The sequence below is a fragment of the Sparus aurata genome, chromosome 4 (genome assembly GCF_900880675.1).
Source record: "Sparus aurata chromosome 4, fSpaAur1.1, whole genome shotgun sequence".
NCBI lineage: Eukaryota > Metazoa > Chordata > Actinopteri > Spariformes > Sparidae > Sparus > Sparus aurata.
Window position 1 is genome coordinate 10,710,764 of NC_044190.1, and position 18,456 is coordinate 10,729,219.

The 18,456-nt window shown below is 39.8% G+C and overlaps 1 protein-coding gene across 2 annotated transcripts in view; it reads right to left on the bottom strand.

Annotated features, from left to right (window-relative positions):
• LOC115580894 (myocyte-specific enhancer factor 2A-like) overlaps positions 1–18,456 on the bottom strand; it is a 44,201-nt gene continuing 25,745 nt past the window's right edge. Inside the window, exons 4-11 of one of the 2 annotated variants that reach the window (XM_030415625.1) lie at positions 16,807–17,010; positions 8,926–9,060; positions 8,275–8,482; positions 7,911–7,964; positions 6,820–6,980; positions 2,924–3,038; positions 2,444–2,546; positions 1–1,551 (exon numbers count right to left, since the gene is read on the bottom strand). In XM_030415625.1, the coding sequence (XP_030271485.1) occupies positions 1,227–1,551; positions 2,444–2,546; positions 2,924–3,038; positions 6,820–6,980; positions 7,911–7,964; positions 8,275–8,482; positions 8,926–9,060; positions 16,807–17,010 (1,305 nt within the window). In that variant the 3' untranslated portion in view covers positions 1–1,226. The remainder of the gene's footprint in view (positions 1,552–2,443; positions 2,547–2,923; positions 3,039–6,819; positions 6,981–7,910; positions 7,965–8,274; positions 8,483–8,925; positions 9,061–16,806; positions 17,011–18,456) is intronic. The other variant, XM_030415626.1, reaches the window with a different exon arrangement.

The window sequence follows — 18,456 nt, forward strand, 5'->3', positions numbered from 1 at the left end:
TTTGTAGTTATCAGGTGTGTATTTTTCTGTAGGTAATGTAACCGTATGTGAGTTTCCCTATGCACTTTATAAAGCAGATTTCATCTCATCCCACATGAGCCCCTCGATTCTCTTCCTAATCAGTTTGACCAGATTTATCCCTGCTGGGGATATCAAGCAAAATCAGAATTCCTTTTCATCTCTATCAGCAGCTTTGTCTTAATTTCTGAAAGGCTCAATGTTTTCATATTTTAAAAGACCTGGTTTTAAGACTGTGCAACAAAGCGTCCTTCACAAAACAGATAGTATAGTGCTTTGCAATTCTGGTAATCATCCACAAAAATATCCTTCTGTTAAATCTGGTGGAGGTGTCATGTTTTACCCAGGCAGATACAACAGATCAACAATATATAGTTACACCAAAAGTGATATATATTAAAGATAGTATATACAAAACATTAACGACATACTTCTGTAGTACATACAGAACAAGTGTCCATGGCTTTCAGTTTGAAATCTTGATGAAATATTGTCATATTCTGTGCACAATATAAAAACACACACAAACAACATAAGAACAGCATACTGCTTTGGCTGATATAAATAAGTGTTTTTCTAAAGAGGAAGGGCAGGGATGATGTGGAGGGAGTATTGCTTTCATGTTGGACTCATTCAATGTTTCAAACCCTGAGAAGATCAGAAATGAAATGGGTGACACCCAGTGGGAGACATGCAGAAGCACTTCACATCTGTACACATCTGTACTAACCGAATCATGAAGACAGAAAACTGACAGACAACATTCATATCACCTTTTCATTCTGCTGTGCACTGTACTACATCCCACTGGGTAAGAACATGACAGATTGTACTGCAATTGGACCCACATTTTCAGTCTGTTATGTTTACATGATACATATTTTGAAAGGATGGCGTGTTGTGTTTAAGTACCACTGAAGATCGTCAACAGCCATCTGTTCTACATCCTCAACTGCCTCCACTTCATTCATAGTTTGGAGGCATATTTTGAAAGGATGGCGTGTTGTGTTTAAGTACCACTGAAGATTGTCTGAAGGGTGATGAGATGAATCTGACTGATTTTCAACCCTTTTTCAAAAGTCTGACCAACAAATAAAACAACTAGAAGTATCTTAATTAAAAATAACACATCAATAAAACATTTCATTTGCATAACAGTGTCCTTCCTGTGTTTGCCCTGGTATCGTGTCATCATGTGACCGCGGGCTTTATGTCACCCAGCTGTCCATTCGCATTCGTTTGACCGTTGGACTCTCTGACCGAGTCACGGGGAGCAGATGGAAGTCCGGCCGCTGCTGCTCCTCCCGGTCGCTGCCACCCTCGTGGGAGCTGCAGGAGGAGCTGATGCTGTCTGCAGGGGACCTCCCCATCTCTACTCTGATGGATGAGGAGGTGGAGGAGTGATGGTGAGGAGGAGGAGGGGCATGAGCCTGGGTTATGTATCCTGATTGGCTGAGGTGGTCACGGGGCGGGGAGATTGGCTCAGCTTTGATGTTGATGTTGTGGTTAGTGTTGATGGAGAGATTGGCTGACCTACAGAGAAAGAGTCAGAGCAGGAGAGTGTTTACGGTCTTTGACTGTGGAGTGAAGGCGCCACCTAGTGGTGAAACTTAACAGGTCCGCACACAGAGAAGATGGTTTCTCTGTGGTTGGCTAATACTGAAACCTGTCCTGTGGTAGAGTAAAAGTACATTTACTCAAGTACTGATATAAAGTACTTATTTCAGCTACTTGTACTTTACCTGAGCTTTTTCATTTTATGATACTTTATGATTCCAAGTTTATACCATTAAAAGGCACATATTGGACTTTTTAATCCAATTAATTTATTGGAGAAATTATGAGTCAAACTCACATTTTAAATATAAAACACACTGTATAATGAGATCATAAAGCATGATCTATTTTAGAGATTTAATAATACATTTAGTGGAAATTACCTTCATAATCATGGTTTCATTAGTGTATAATCACCTGAAACTAAGAATGATTGTGTTTTCATTATTTTTTAGCCTTTTAGATCCACAGAGTCCAACAGTCTACAGGTCCTCCTCCACAAAGTCTGCAATGTTGCCCTGCAATGTTTCTACAGTAGCCCAGAACAGACAAACCAAACAATGGTTCTAGTGACGGCTTTTGGGTTTTTGCTTTTAGCGACCACTGTAGGGGAAGGTGAAATAAGGGGTATTCAGTTGGTCCAATCTGCCACTTAATCCTACACTGTCAAGTTGTTTATTTACTTCGTTCTTTATGGTAATTAAAACGAAATATTACCAATTCTGAAAAACCCCCCTGTTCCGTACACTCTACATCTCAGGTGCTTTTTAAAGTAGCGTACATAAATATGTTAACTACAAAAAATGAACAATGGTAAAACCTGTGATCACTCATGAAGACAAATAAGTTAGGAAAGTCAGATATTTACCCAAGTGAGCTCAGCTGGTGTTGCTGCCATGCTGTCATGGAGCCCAAGGAGGAGCCTGCAGGGGAGCTGAAGCCCGACAGCTCTGCACTGTTCAGGGAGTAATCTGACGAAGAGAGATGACATCATAGCACACAAAAAGCATTAGACTGGGACATGGAGTCAACTTCAATATCATGCTATAAAGCTTCTTCTTTGCTCACATACCCCAGAATGCTGGTCTGAGGATGCATAAATATTGGCATTGGGTGATCATTTTGGATGAAAATAATCAGATTTATAGATACTGATGATCCTTTTTATATCTTCTACATCTGTGTATTATTTCAAAACATATATAGATCAGATATAGCCTTTCGCACACAAAATGTCCATCAATGCTGCAAAAAAGGAACATTTCACTGTCTATTTTAGCCATATTGGTTCCTCAAGGATTATGCTAATGACAGCGCTGCAGGACGAACCCAAATAATCATCAGGTACCGTTATTGTAGGCGGAGTAGACCAGACTCTGGTGAGGCAGACTGGGTGTGGTGATGGAGACCACTGGGGTGGACAGAGGCTGGCTGGACTGACTGCTGCTCAGCCTCTGGTTACTCTGAAAAGAAATAAAAACATATACAGTCATTCTTTAGTTCATTCTTTAAATTTTCATCTAAATCCATCCCATTTGTTGGTTTTCTGTGCTTGTTTTCTGTGCTTGTTATTTCTCTGGAAGCCCGCACAGAGAAATACAAGCAGTGAATAATCTGTGAAATTAAGAAGCTTCTCAATCTGGAACTCAAGTCTTTTCCTTTCTAAAACTATTCCAAAGCAGTGACCCCATGGTTGGGCCTCCAAACAACCTGTCCTAAATCCTCAGACCAGTCATACTGGACACCTGAACATAACTTGTGATGCCCCATTTCAACCACATGGTGTCAGTATAAATATACGTTTCCATGGAGTATTTCAACAGAGAGCACAAATTGTCTCTTGAAAACACTTAACAGTTGATGGATGTTTGAAAGTCAGTGTCAGTGTCTTCAGTTCATCTCTCAACAACATGTGTTAATGTGTTAATACCTTTTTAAAGCAAAGATCAATCATCGGTCAGTATTTCAAAACATTGAAGGCCAAGTTTGTAAAACAATTCTTGAAATTAAAGTAGTTTGTGAGATTTTAGTGTCTTGCACTTAAACTGGCAGCAGTCTTGCACAATCAGGCCTACTGCTACAACCTACGTGCCAGTTGACATGAGTGACAGTTTTAACAATTAATTAGAAAACCACTTAAAACCAGCAGGCCAATAATTCTTCCAGTTTGTTTGGCACACTTTATATCTGCCTGGTAATCAAAACTCTGTAACTTGACACAATTCTAACAGTAATTAAATGTTTGGTGTTGTTCCTCTCTGGGTGTTGGCATTCCAGCTTGATATTGTCAGCAATGACATCACCCTGAATGAAGTCATCCAATGCTAAATGTGCACACACACTTACACACACCCACACACACACAAAAGACACAAAGACTCATGCAGACGTTGGGTTAACCAACCAATCCAGGCCAGGAGCTAAAATGTCATCAGCACTAACATCGCATAGTGTTTCCTTCCTCTTTTCCTGTGTTATCTGTACTGAGTTGCAGCCAACAGAGAAAAGCAGACCTGCTCAGTTCTTCATTGATATTTCTTTAAAGAAACTAAATGACCAAAATTAAAAAAATCTGCAATCTCAAAGAGCTGTTTTTGGCTGTTTGTCCAAATCTCACAGCGCACACTCAGATGCACACACATGCACAGAGGAGGAAGTGAAAGGCAGTTTATAAGTAATCAAACGGATGAGTTGCTGTCTGACCACGACTCAACATCTATTGCTGTAGTGAGTGAAAAGCAGAAACATGTCGTCATCTGGGCAGCTACCATCTGCTGGTTTAAACATGGTGGAAATATCAACATTCTATTGCTTATGGTTTTGTTGCATGCTTCAGCTGCATGCCACTGTCAACACACAAAAGCTGGCATTTTACGCTCAGACCACTGAACAAGAACATGTGAACTGCAAACTGCAAACATAACGACAAAAAGTGTCATCCAGTAATCAGCAAATACCATGTCAGGAACTTTTAACTGAACATCCTTCACCTGCTGATTTTCTGGTCTCCAATGTTCAACGAGGGAAAAAAACATCTCAGATTGACTAGACTAGTGGGGCATTATAGTGATGAACTCATTTCTGCAGAAGCAGTGCTGACTTCTACAGGATCACCTGTCATTTGGCATAAAGTGCTTTCAATATGTAGTTCATTTCTAACTTGTCTGCAAATTCTCAATATAGTCAGAAAATCCTCTCCTTATTCACAGAAAACTGTAAATTAGGGTTTTTGTTGTTGTTTTTTGGAATACTTTGGAATAATATCCAAAATAATTAAACAACATTTCCTCGATGGCTGCACTTCCACATGTGTGTCTATAACAAGAGCAATATGTAACGTTAACCTTTATTTAAATGGAACACTACAAAATCTACTGGGTCCCAAAACAGCTGAATAGTGCAGCCGCCTGGTCACCATTAAAAACATGGGGGAAAACGCCTCAGTTTCCATTGTTTGCTACTCGTTATATCATCGTTATACAGCATAGTGTTGGCGGGGAGAGCAACAGCAAGAGAGCAGAGCAAATCAATAACTTGAGTTACCCAGCACAGATGCTGACTGTACAATCTGAAGGAAAGACAGACTGGAAAAGCTCTGAAGACTCCCTCTACACTCTGCTGAGCACGGAGTCACTTCGCCAAACCACAATCTCTGTTATCATGCATCTAATCACCCAAACCTCTCATACTGTTCACTTGCCGGGGGTCCTACTTGTGCCAAAATTTGAGATGTGAGTAGTATGTTACAGCATATTTCTGCATTTGAGTTATAGTGATGCTGTGCCTAAATCTGACTTGAGCTTCTACAGAGAACCTACTTGACTTAGCTAAAGGCCTCGAGGTACTTCACATGGAAGTCTTCCACAGTATAAAAGACACAAGACATCCCTGTGATTACCAGTGGTGACCTCAACCTTTGCTGGCTTCACAGTCTAACAAGACACTTTTTTTAAATGCCACAGCTAGAGTCATAAAAATAGAAGATCTCTTTTGTGTTAATGGTTAGAAGAGATTCCACTCCAGTGCTGTGAGCATTATATTAAGCAACATCAGTTATCATGTTGTTTTGTTATTGTTGTGATTAAGTGTTTCCTTCATAACAACACATTATACATAATTACTCAAATTAGAGGAAAGAGAGCAGGAAAGCAAGCCTTTTTTGGCAGGGCAGAATTGTTGACTGATAAAATAAATTGAATATAAGCATCACAGTGATGGTTTCTAGAGGAGATTCTCAGCAACTAGTGCAACCATTTCATGGGCAGGTCTCTCTCTTGTTAGATCCTGTCTTATAACACACGGACACTGGCTTTTGACACACATATTGTCAGTTTGTTATTATTATGGTAGGAATGTGCTCAAACTTTCATACACACATATGAAATGCATTCAATTTGTTTGTAAGGCCTTAAAGATGCACACAGTGCATTGTTGTGAGAAACAATGAGCGTAAACAAAAATCTTAGTTTACATTAAAAACATAACAGTGCATGAAGAGAAATGCTGGTTATGTCATTGATAATCCATGCCAGGAAGACAATTCTTTAGTTAGAAAAGCCATTCTTTGCAAGTATTGATGTGTGTGTGAGTCTCCTCCTCTTCAAAGGAACAAGGATTTCATGGATTTCAAGGATTGCAAACTCACCAACCATCTGGCCCAGATGGTGTCAAACAAATTGTTCTGAAAAACTGCTGACCAACTCTGTGATAAGCTGCATCATCTATTTACCCTGAACTTGTCTGCTCTGGTTCCTAATAAAGTCAGGCATCGAAAGCTATATGGCCTTTTGTGTCGTGCAAAAGCAGCTAAGAAGTGCAAAAATGTAAAAATAAGAATTTTAGAGCTGCAATGATTCATCTATTAATAATCAACTATTATATAGCAACTTTTTTGAAAAAATCAGTTAATTGTTTTTTTTTAGAATTTTCTAAGTAAAACATTTAAATAATTTCTTGTTCTTTTACTCCTATATGACGAAAAAAAAAAAAAAACTTCAGGCTGTGGATATTTAAGGACGTCATCTTTGGCTTTGGGAAACAATAATTGACATTTTTCACCCTTTTCTGATATTTTATCGACCAAACAACTGATCAATTAATCGAGAAAATAATCAAAAGATTAATTTAAAATGAAAATAATTGTTAGTTGGAGACCTAAACAATTTCAGAAGCTTGTTCTTAGGCAGTGGCTGTGCATCTGCCAGTTTCTTCTCATGTTGTTCTTTACCACACACACAAACTTACAAGTGCTTGCATCATTCCTTTGGACTGAGGCACGACCACTCGGAGGTCTGTCTTTCGGCTGTTGGGGACCAGGCTGTTCCCAGGAGGTGGAAGAGGAGGAGACTTGGGCGGTATGATCTTCCCCAAGCTGCCTCCACCAGGTGAGCCCACATAACCGTTCACTGAACACAGAAATGTAGAAATACAAAGATATTTGAGATCTGATCTTATGGAAATCCTAACTTCCCCCTAAGAGCTGACAGGCCGGTCGACTGACTGCTGACGAACATCAGGTGTCCTACATGGACCGAGAGTCCCATATGTGCCATCTTGTCAAATAAACATTTTGCCAGGGATATTCTGAGAGCCTTTTACAGACTTTCCTTTTCAGTGGAAAGCACAACGTACCTGAATGCAGAAGTATCTGAAGATTTGGAACGTGTGTTAAAAACAGGGGGGAGGTTATGAGGTTAGAGTGGAGAAAGTACAGCTATATATTATACAAGAGATAATAATGAATAATTGATCTTTTCTTGCTCTTGACATTACATAATGGCAATGTTCATCTGAGACATCCTGTTCTGGGAAGGAAAGCACGAAGCTGACAGGGAGGATAGTCTGCAAGGAGGACAGTTTGCAGAGATGGTTTTCCAACCTGGAATATGGTTCCCACAAGGGGTCACAAAATAAATGTGAGAGCTGAGCTGATTATAAGGACATGAAAGAGGCAAACATAGAATTGTCTTCAGTTTACTCTCTTTTTTGGCCTTTTCTGATTAAAACTTTTCAATAACCACTCACTTCTTCTGGCTTGTAAAAATTGAAAAATGAAGATAAGCCATCAAAAAAAGTGAGACTACTTCTTGTTTTTTTTTTTGGGAGAGGATACATATCATTACTACATGTGGTTTATTCTTCTTCAAAAAAAAATATTAACCTTATTTGAACTCTCGAATAACAATTTCTCTATGAATAATTGTGTTAAGTTTACATTCATTTGAATTACACATTTATTTACTTATGGTGATGTTGCGGCTCAAAGGTTAAGTTTTGGCCTTTAGAACAAGAGGATCTGTCAGAGTGTGTTTGTGTGACTCCTGAGAGATACATACCGACTGGTCCAGACCCATTTTGTAGAGCCAGATCAGAACTGCCCTGCAGGCCACCTGAGGATAAACACAAAAAAATAGAAACATACATACAGATTGTTTTTGACTTGTTTTTCAACCAGTTTTTGTTCTGTGGCCACTGACATGTAGCAGACGTCACTGGTTTTGCTGGTTTTTGTTTTCTCCTATTTGCTTGTTTTTGTGACACAGTTGCTGTTCCTCCCATAATTTTAAGTTCCATATATACAAAAGGTGAATCTCTACATTTACAAGCACAAGGTGTTGTGTTTCACTGACTGTTATCAAAGAGCTAGACAAAAAAGATTTCTATCAGCTTTCCCCCTGGAACACACACACGTGGACACACCTGTGTTTCCAGTGCTGGTAGATCTTTGAGGAGAGTTTATGTTTCTGTGAAGGTGTGTGTGAGGTGAGGAGAGGATCCCACTGTCGGCCAGAGCTGCTGTGGCTGCAGCTAGAGCTTGTGATGTCGCTCCTCCTCCTCCTGCACCGGAGCTGTACGACATACCGCCTGGTGCAACATGCATGAAGTTCTGCTGTGGAAGGCCTGTGGACTGGAGAGAAAGTGACAGATAGAGATTGATGAATACCAGAATACAATATCTATAATAATTTTTGTCTTTTTGTTTGCCCTGTTGTGTTCTTCTGTCCGTGTTTGTCTAAACAGGTACCTCAACAAAACATATGATCATCAACTGACTGACTGAGCCACACATGTTGGGCCACAGAAGCAAAAATGCAGGGAAGAAAAATCCCAAACAATATGATTTCAGAGCCAGTAGGGAGGATGCCAAAGAAATAACAATGCTGGGCAACTTTTTGTTCCAGTCCCTGCTGAGCAAATGTGGCTGGGAAAATCCAATGGGTTAGAGTCTTTTGACACACTAAATACATTATAAAATAAGGCCTTTATTTGGCAATTTAATTGCACATTGGGTATTGGTGTAACTGTCTTCATGTGAAGAATTACGGTGCAATTGTCTACAATGCAACTTACAATTTTATGACTCTTCATCATGTTGTCAAACTCCTCATTGATTTTCTTGTACTTCTCCTCAGTATTGGGGGTGAGGACGTAGGAGGAATCAGCATCAGGGCTGTCGCAGCCTCTGTGCTCCTTCTTGTTCAGGGCCTGTAGGTGAAATAAACACAGCATTAAGTTTAGAGAGCCAATTTTTAGAAATTGTTTTTGATGAAAAAAGACCACAAAGTCTAAAATATAAAAAAAACTATTACAGCACACCCAGCTTCAAAACACACAAGTCCAGAAACCAGACACAAATACAGATAAAATAAAATGAACAAACATCAAAGCAACAAAATAGCATAAGTTCTTTAAAATGTAAAAATAGTCCAGCTGAGACTGATGAGTTTAACCTTAAACACATTAATAATAACATTTTCCATGTCACAGGCTGAGGTATAGCAGAACACAGGATGTGTATGGTTCTGGTTGCTCACTATCTAATATATGGTTTAAGAGCAGGAAGGACAGCCAACAACTGACAAGACCAGAGACCAGATCTGATTTGAAGAGGTTCACAGTATACAGACACTTCCCCAACACTGAGGCCATATTTACATTTCTGCAAGTCTGTCCCGGTGAGTCCTTTACACTTATTCTGAACACAAGCGAGGAAGATTAAGAAAAACACACTGCACTTTGCATCTAATGCATTAATCTCTTTGCATAAACATCAAAGAAGGCGTTAGTGTTTAGTTTATTACATATCATTTATGCTTTTCTACTTTTTTAAATTAATTAATTAATTGTTTGTAAGTCGTTTCCATCCGTTCATTGGAGTTGTTTTGTTTTTCGATTGGTTTTACATGTGCCTATTATTGGTTTAATTCAAATGTTTTAAGCTTTTAAATATCTGAATGTCTCTCTAGAAAATTAATTGAAAAAACAGTCACAGAACAAAAGACTGAAACAGCAAGTTTTCAGTTTGTACCTTATTCTAACAAAACATCTGTAAAATGTAAGGCTTGCTTTCTCAGTTTACTCTGAGTCTAGGAGTCAATCCCCTCTCTGGTTAACTGTACCAACACAGTAATAAAGAGACCTTAAACTACATGAGGTCAGACTTACAATCACGTTACGTCTAAACAGGGTTTTTAAGCAAGACACTAAACCATCTAGCAGATTATTCTCTGGGAGATACTGATCTGAGGATAGTCCAATTCAATATTTGTGAACGACTCCACTGACTAACTCAATGTTTAATAATTCTACTTTGAGAAATGCATTCATGTTTTGCATGAAAGGCAGCCTAGCCGCTGCATTCATGCTTTAGCCAAATATCATCTGTCTATACAGAGCGTGCATTATTCTGTTCTTGAGTGTCTGACAGTTTGTTTCTCTTTATGAGCGGTGAAGTAGCGTGACAGACAGTAAACTGGTCTGAGTAGTGATGAGATTAACAGTAGTCTTCCTCCAGAGACACACGGGTCCACATCACTGACTTACTCATCTATATTCACACAAGCCTTTTAAACACATTGGACTGGAGCAGGCAGATATCTTATATCAAGACTGAAACAACTTTTAATTTGGTTGGGTGTTTTTGGTGTCAGGATAATCTGGCATCTGTCGAATGCATCCCAGAACACACTGTCAAATACATCATATATAATAAAAAACATAACTCCCATTATAAATTATAATGATGGTAAGTGAAGACTTGGCATTGTTCAGGTGGTTTAGAAAGACTAGCTTTAGATAATGTGTTTAGATCATGGACAGATGAATTGATGGATGTTAATTTACAGCACCTGGACCTGGAAAGGAGTCATTGTGAAGAATCAGATCATACCGACATCATGTGAGCCTGGATGATGACATCACTTCTCTGGTATCCATCATCTCATCTCTGCTCCTCATTATATTACACGTCATGGCATGAAGAGGACAGACTGACGGACGAACAAAGCAGCCAGCTGACTGTCTGTCCACCACATGTCCTCTACATTCCCAGACACTGGTAGTTACTAGGAGCTTTAAACACACGCTCACAAGTCTATTTTCACCACAGGCCTGAAGCTGCAATTTAACAACTGGTGACCACTTAAGAAATCACACGCTCAATTCCTGCTCAACACAATGACTGACTGTTTCCAAACTCCAGTAAACATGAAGATGCCAGTTTAAATTTCCAGCTTGTTTGATGACCCTATGTTTGACAGGTTTGCCACTTTGTCTAATTATGGGATGACACACAATGCTATATCATGTAAGAGACAATGCAGCAGTGCCAGCAATTATGTGTTATTAGTCAAAATGACAGGTGGCTGGACATTTTTCTTTAGATACGCTGGTAAAAAACAAACAAATGATGAATTGAGAGGAATGACTGATGACCAAGAAGAAACTGGCTAACTGACAGTTCTGGGTTTTCAGGTGTGATATTGAAGTTGGCAATTTCTGGGGAAAGGTAGTTGATTGTTGAGACTTCTTCCCAATTCGTCAAATACAGATGCCTCTGGGTAGAGTAACTAAAAACCTGGGAATGAGACTCAACAATCACCTTTCTCCAAAACATGTCAACTTCACCTTTACCTTATTATTTCTATTGCTTATTTTGCCATCTTCCTTCTTTTCCACCACTAGCAGCTGTAATGGGATTTGGGGCTTCCTTCCTGTGTGTGTGTTTGTGTGTGTGTGTGTGTGTGTGTGTGTGTGTGTATTCAGACACATGGTAAAGTACATTCTTGTAACAAACTTTAGCTCTATCATCAGCAACATTAGTTTGGAAAAATACTGAACATTAATTTTAGCTTTCATATGCCAATGTCATTAGAGATAAGAGCATTTGGTGATTTAAAAGAAGGCTGTACTGTTTAACATTAATTACTAATTCCTCACAATTGTCCTGTGAGAGTGAAGGCCTTTCTCCTGCCACATCAAATTAATGCATCAAGCATCAGTTTTTAAACACGTACTGTGAGGAGGTACTGTGATATACAAACTGCATTAAGATAACACACACACGCCTGCTATCACAGGAATGAGTCTGTGTGATCCTGTAAAATACCTGCATGTCAAGGTATAAATCAAAATCAAATCAAGTTTATTTATATAGCCCAAAATCACAATCACATTGCCTCAATGGGCTTTACAATCTGTACAGTGAACAACATCCTCTGTCCTTAGACCCTCGATTCGAGTGAGGAAAAACTTCACATGTTGATGGAAAAAAAACCTTTTAACAGGGTAAAAAAAAAACAATGGAAGAAACCTCAGGAAGAGCCACAGAGGAGGGCAAAAGATGTCGCGTGTACGGAAAAGAGCAACAATCACAGTTTACAAGTTACATTAACTGAAAGTCTGATACAAGTTAGGTCAAGGTACATGTAAGCCCTGTGAGTACATCAAACAATATTAGAGTAGGTTGGCACAACTCCAGAGCAAAATGCAGCATTCAAGCAATCATATTCAACGTATAATGACTCATTCTTCAGTCATTACTAATGCTGTGACGATAAATGAGCCACATTATGATGAATGGAACGTTATCATTTGCTCAGGATCAGGAGTTTGTTACTCTTCAATCACTCTCTGAATCAGATGTAAACTCTGCTTGACCTTACTGACAGCTATTCAATCATGTGATCACTCCAGCTCCTTCTTTTAATGGTTCACACCACTCTCTGGTAGCTTTACAGTTTATCTTTATGGGGTGACAGTTCCAGCTATGAAAGAGGGTTCTGTCTTCAGAGAATGGACAGTGGACAGTTTAAGGGCACAGAGAGACACAGAGAAGACCCAGGAGAGGTGGGTCTAGTGGGACTGGGTCCAAGATGCAGCGGGCTATATGTGGCTCCACAGACGCTGATTTAGACCACTACATCATGTCTGGGCACTGCTGACTATCTTAAAGTGTCTGTTAGAGGATCTGAGGGTGTGTGTCTGCTTATCATCTCAAATGTCAAAGTCGGCTTTAGTGGATCTCCAGAGGCATGTGGATCGTTGTCACCATCAGGCACAAGCTGCTATGATAAGCATCTTAACATGTGAGGGTGATGTCTTGTTGCTGTTGGGGCTGCTTCAAAAAGATAAAATAAGGCCCCCTCTTTCCCTGGAGAGAGTCTTTTCCAGTTGGGAGATTGCCCTATAGGCTAAGAATAGGGCAGTGTTTGAGATGTGATATGACACATCCCTGGCAGCTTCAGCTCACATACTTTCAAAGGCCAGTTTTTTATGAAGCATCCTGTCACACCTGACTTGAACAAAACTAAATCAACTGCTCGGCTGTATGCCATAGTGTCAGTTATCAGTGTATTGTAGTTTACCTTTCCTGTTCCCATTCATTTCTAGGTCCTGCAGGCTGAAATTACTGCACTGCATACCTTGGACAGTTGCCTTGTTTTTGCTGAAATTAAACTCTGCTGCACACAAACCTGTCTTATTATTATGACAAAGGTAATCTGTCAGTGAAATTCGCTGACCAGTCAGAGTTTTGTATTTTAAGCTGCCAAACCACCATCATTCAAAAAAAGAATTGGTCTTCCTGGCTTCCACCTTCATGTTAGGATGACATCACACTTATATCTCCTCCATAGTGAAACAGATGTGTAGATTGTAACAAAAAGATCTATAGTTTGAAGCAAACTAAAACTAAAAATATTCAGCTTTGGTATGACATCAGTATTTATGAACTGTAATTCATGTCTGAATTTGGATCAGAGTGTTGAGGTTATAACTCTTTTCTGTGTGTCTTGACAGTGTCTTTATGTGTAATTACAACAACTTGGATCATGAAAGTAAGCTGGCTAGTGCTAATTAACTCCTCGTTTTATATGATGTGGAAAAATCACAACACTGCGCAGGAAGTAACATGAACCAGTGCCAACAATGGCTAGCTGAGCATAGCAGCTTCCCCTACCTGCATGGAAGCTAGGAAGTCCATCTTGCTATTTTTGTCTTTATGAGTGGAATACAAAGTTAACAACACAAAGGGTACTGCCAAATGTTGAATGTGGTAAAGTGACAGAAAGGAACAGTTTGACATGTTTCTTGAGTACATACATTAATAGCAGATTTAAGTTTCGAATCTGCTCTCCCCCATTGACTGAATACAACCAGCCCAGAGATAAAGCCACTGTAGAGCACTTTGACGGAGAAATGTGTGACTCTACTTGAGGGAGAGGAATTCAGGAGTGCCCAAAAAATCCTAAATTTTATTCAGAGGTACTTGTTTGAAAAAATAGCTACCAGAGGCGTCTTAAAAGATGCCAAATCTAGCCAGTAGCCTGTTAGCTTAGCTTGGCACAAATTAAAACTTCGAACAAGGGTACAGCCTACAGTAGCTAGCCTGACTCTGTCCAAAATGTAACAAAATCTACCTTCCAGCACCTCTAAAACCCATTCACACTTTACATCCTGCGGATTCTAATAGTTTTATGGGAGTTATGTGCTGGAGTTATGGCTGGGACTAAACAGACATGAGATATGTGTTAATATTCTCATCTAACTCGCAGCTAGTACGTGACTTAACGTATTTCCCCAAATATCGAATTATTTCTTTTCTTTACAACATAAATTGTGGACAGCTAACTCTATGGGGGCTTACTAAAAAGGTTGAACAATGCTCTGAACACACTTTCAAGCTATACAGTATGACAATTCTCTGGAACACAACACGACAGTAGCTATGGTGCAGTGATGCCATAGGAACAGACCATTTACTGTTTGTACAATATGCCCAAAAATGTATTTATCCTGCGCTGAAAAAGAGTTCAATTCATCTCAACTCATTTCAACTTTAAAGGATATTTACAATATCAAACTAAGTACAGAGACAGAGTCTGTGCTGGGTATGTTAATACTCATAAACACACTGTGTGACAAAGAACGTGTCTTTGTATAATTGTGGTAGAGAGATACTCATCAGCAAACATGCTCCATCCAGAAACAACAATGAATCCAAAGAAGCATTACGCCGGTCCATCCTGACATGGAAAGTCTGTTGCAGCCACTGGGGTATAATTTTACAAGTAGTCAAATTTTACGCTTTAATGTTGCAAATTGTCCGACCGATATGTAAAGATCAACCTCTCACTTTTCAGGCGTTGTTTTAACTAGCTTCGCAGTCTGCGTGACATTTGCGGGAAAAAACAAATAAGGGAGCAATACAGGCAAATCAAGCCTGGCTATGGCATATAGAGCTTACACAGGTGTGTATGTAGAATAGACAGGATTACACTATCTAGAATCATGATGGTCACTATTAATGATGCATATAAACAGATTCTACCACTACTATTGGATGAAATGAGCATTCAACAGTTGTACTCTTCAGTGAAGCTTTACTGTTTCCCAATCATGTTCCTGTTCATTCAGGCTGAATTAAATCATTGGATGGGCTTATCAGGGGCCTGTGTGAGCCACAGACATCAGAAATTCATTTTGTCAGCGCATGATGTTAAGAGACTTTCAACAAATATAACAAAAAATCCTCTAAAAATAAATCAAAATGCCAAGCTTTAAGAGAGAAGGAGCTGGAAAACGCTGCTGGGGGAGAAGGATGTCTAGAATACCCTGCTTTGCCTGCTGCCATCTCGACCCAACAAAGAGAGGGAAAAAATGGATGGATAGATGGACACTGTGAGAAGAGGAAAGAAAGCTGGAAACATGCCTGAACTCTCCTGAAACAAACTTGAACACACTGATTTTAACTTCTGTAAGGAAAATAAACACAGTTACTTTTGGAAGTTGAGCCTTTTCTTTTCAGTTGGTTTAATTTGGTAAAGCACCACTGTGTGTGTGTGTGTGAGTGAGTGTGTGTGTGTGTGTGTGTGAGTGAGTGTGTGTGTGTGAGTGAGTGTGTGTGTGTGTGTGTGTGTGCGTGCGGAGGCAGTAAATTCAGGCCCTCAGCAAGGCAAACACACATTAGAAGCTTACATAAACAGAAAGAACGTGAGTCACGATGACCATTCATTTTTAATGGCAGCAGCAGTGAGTACATGCTGCTAGAGACAGGACAGTGCTGCTCAGGGACCATGATGCAACAGCACCAGTGTCAGCACCCTGATGACAAAGCCAGCAGGACCCCCACAAAGCAGCTGTATCATATCACCAAAAGCATCTCTTTCTCCAGCGGGTCAGCCTCGATTGCTGTTTATTAATGCTCATAATAAACAGTCACACAGATGATTTGCAATGGTAGGAAACCTTGCAGCAGTCACTACTTAGTGTTTGTCAATTTTCTGCAAATTTGAGCCATAACAATCTCAGTCCATTTTGTGTCAGCACTCGAATATTTTGACATATGTCACTTCCTGAGTAGACAAAAATAGATATACTGACATGGCAGATGTTGCACATTGCAGTTATTTCCAGTGTTAATGTTTGTGTTTTCACCTACTCAACACACAAGCCCAGCATGTTTAGTCATTAAAATGAAGAAAACATCAGACTGCAATTATTTCCTTCCTCAATCCTCTAACTGAAAGCAAACAGAATCAGAGCCTTCAGAAGAAATACTGAAGGATTTTCAACTCTGATGGGAAAACCAAGAGTCATGTTTTACATTGTCAAGGTATATCTTACTCTCTACTTCTTGTTGGTTCTCTGTATGTTGCTCTGTGGATGGAAAAATGTCCTTGACAAACAATCACATGACAAAAAACATCAAATATTATATCTTTTCCACTATTTTGGGAATGCAAAACAGACTGTCAGGCATTCTCACATTACTCTGTGCAACAGCACCACAGGTTTCACCACCCACTAAAATTAAAGAGGAAAAAGAAAGTTCACATTTCCCTAAAACACAGACGGTACATAAATAAGTTTGAATGTCAAAGCTACCTGATGCCAACACTCCGTCTGTAGATCACTACCTGATCTACAGATGGAGATCACCATTTCACTCACCTCTACAATGTCAGAGTTGGTTCTGCTCTCGTGTGGCTCGTTGTACTCGGTGTATTTCAGAAGAACTTTGTCCATGTCAGTGCTGGCATACTGGAACAGCTTGTTGGAGCTGTTGAAGATGATGAGGGCAATTTCACAGTCACACAGAACGCTCAACTCATAGGCCTTCTTCATCAGACCAAACTTCCTCTTCATGAAAGTCACCTAGAAAGACAGACACTAAGGATCAATTTTGTTTTATTCAGAATTCCCCTCCTGACGTCAATGGATGAGGGATGAACTACAAAGAGAATTTGGCTCTGAAAAGTTGAGAATCTAGGAGCTCTGTATATTCAGTCCTTGTTCAAAAACACGCTCAGGGGTGCAGCCAGTGTCGTGTTATAAGAAGGTCGCCGGTTCGATTCCCCTGGTCTGCATGTCGCATTGTCCTTGGGCAAACTGCTCCTGATGTGCTGGTGGGCACCTTGCATGGCAGCCACTGCCATCAGTGTATGAATGTATGTATGAATTACTGCAAGTTGCCTTGGACAAAAGTGTCTGCTAAATGCCCTAAATGTAAATTTAAATCTTTCATAACATACTCATCATCCAAAATCGTACAAACCATCCAATGGCAGCAGGACAGGTAACCCATTGTGCATTCAGCTGCAGCCTAAGGGATATGGAGTGCTTTGTTAAGGTGTGGTGCAATAATAGAGATAATAACAATCATTGGCTGTCTTATTTCAGGTATTTAGGGCCTGCTCTTACCCAGAGAACCTTAAAACAGCATTAGCACGAGCTACAGACACATCAAATACACAGTCAGTCCCTGACAGAAGTCATCTAGTCTGGAGAGACAAAATTCGATGTCACACAGGAAGGAGCTCAGGAGGAGGTGGAAGGAGGAAGGTTCTCATAGAAGTTCAGACACTGAACTCTTAAAAGTGGGTGACGGTAACCTGTAAACTGGCTTCTACTGGAAAGCCTCTGATTGAATGAGTGGGAAACATGGGTGGGAAACATGGGTGGGGAAGGCAACTGAGTAATGTTGTACCTCCCTTAATGATAACTATCAAGGTGTTCAGCCTTAAAAGTCCATTTGCTGACACAAACCTTCAATAGAGATATCTCACAAAAACAAAAATCAAGAATACAGTGTTATATTGTACCGTAAAATCTAAGATGACAACAATCACTATTGAAACCTCCATGTTCCCCTACATCATAAAATGCACCTCTAGCATAAGGCTCAAATGAAATGTTTGGAGTGGAGCATTTTCAGCTTGCATTAAACCCACACACTACCCACAGGTCATACATGGATCATCCTCTCTCATCCCTGTTTCTGGTGTGCAGCTAACTCCCTGCACTGAGTCACTGTGTTTGTCTTGCTACATCTTCCTTCTACATGGCTTCTGGGATCTTGACTCATGTCTTCAGATATCTAGAGGCTGCTTGTGACACTATCTCCTCCTTCACACACCTCAACGATTTCCCGCAATGCAAAGTATCAGGTGTATTGGCCCTTGTCAGCCTGCTCAGTGCTCTCGCATTTCTTTTTCTGTTGCCTGAACAGCAGTTCAGGTTTTTGCTCAAAGGCACAGCATCACAGGTTTTTAATGAAAGGATGTATTATTTATTTAATATTAACATGAAATATAAATACTA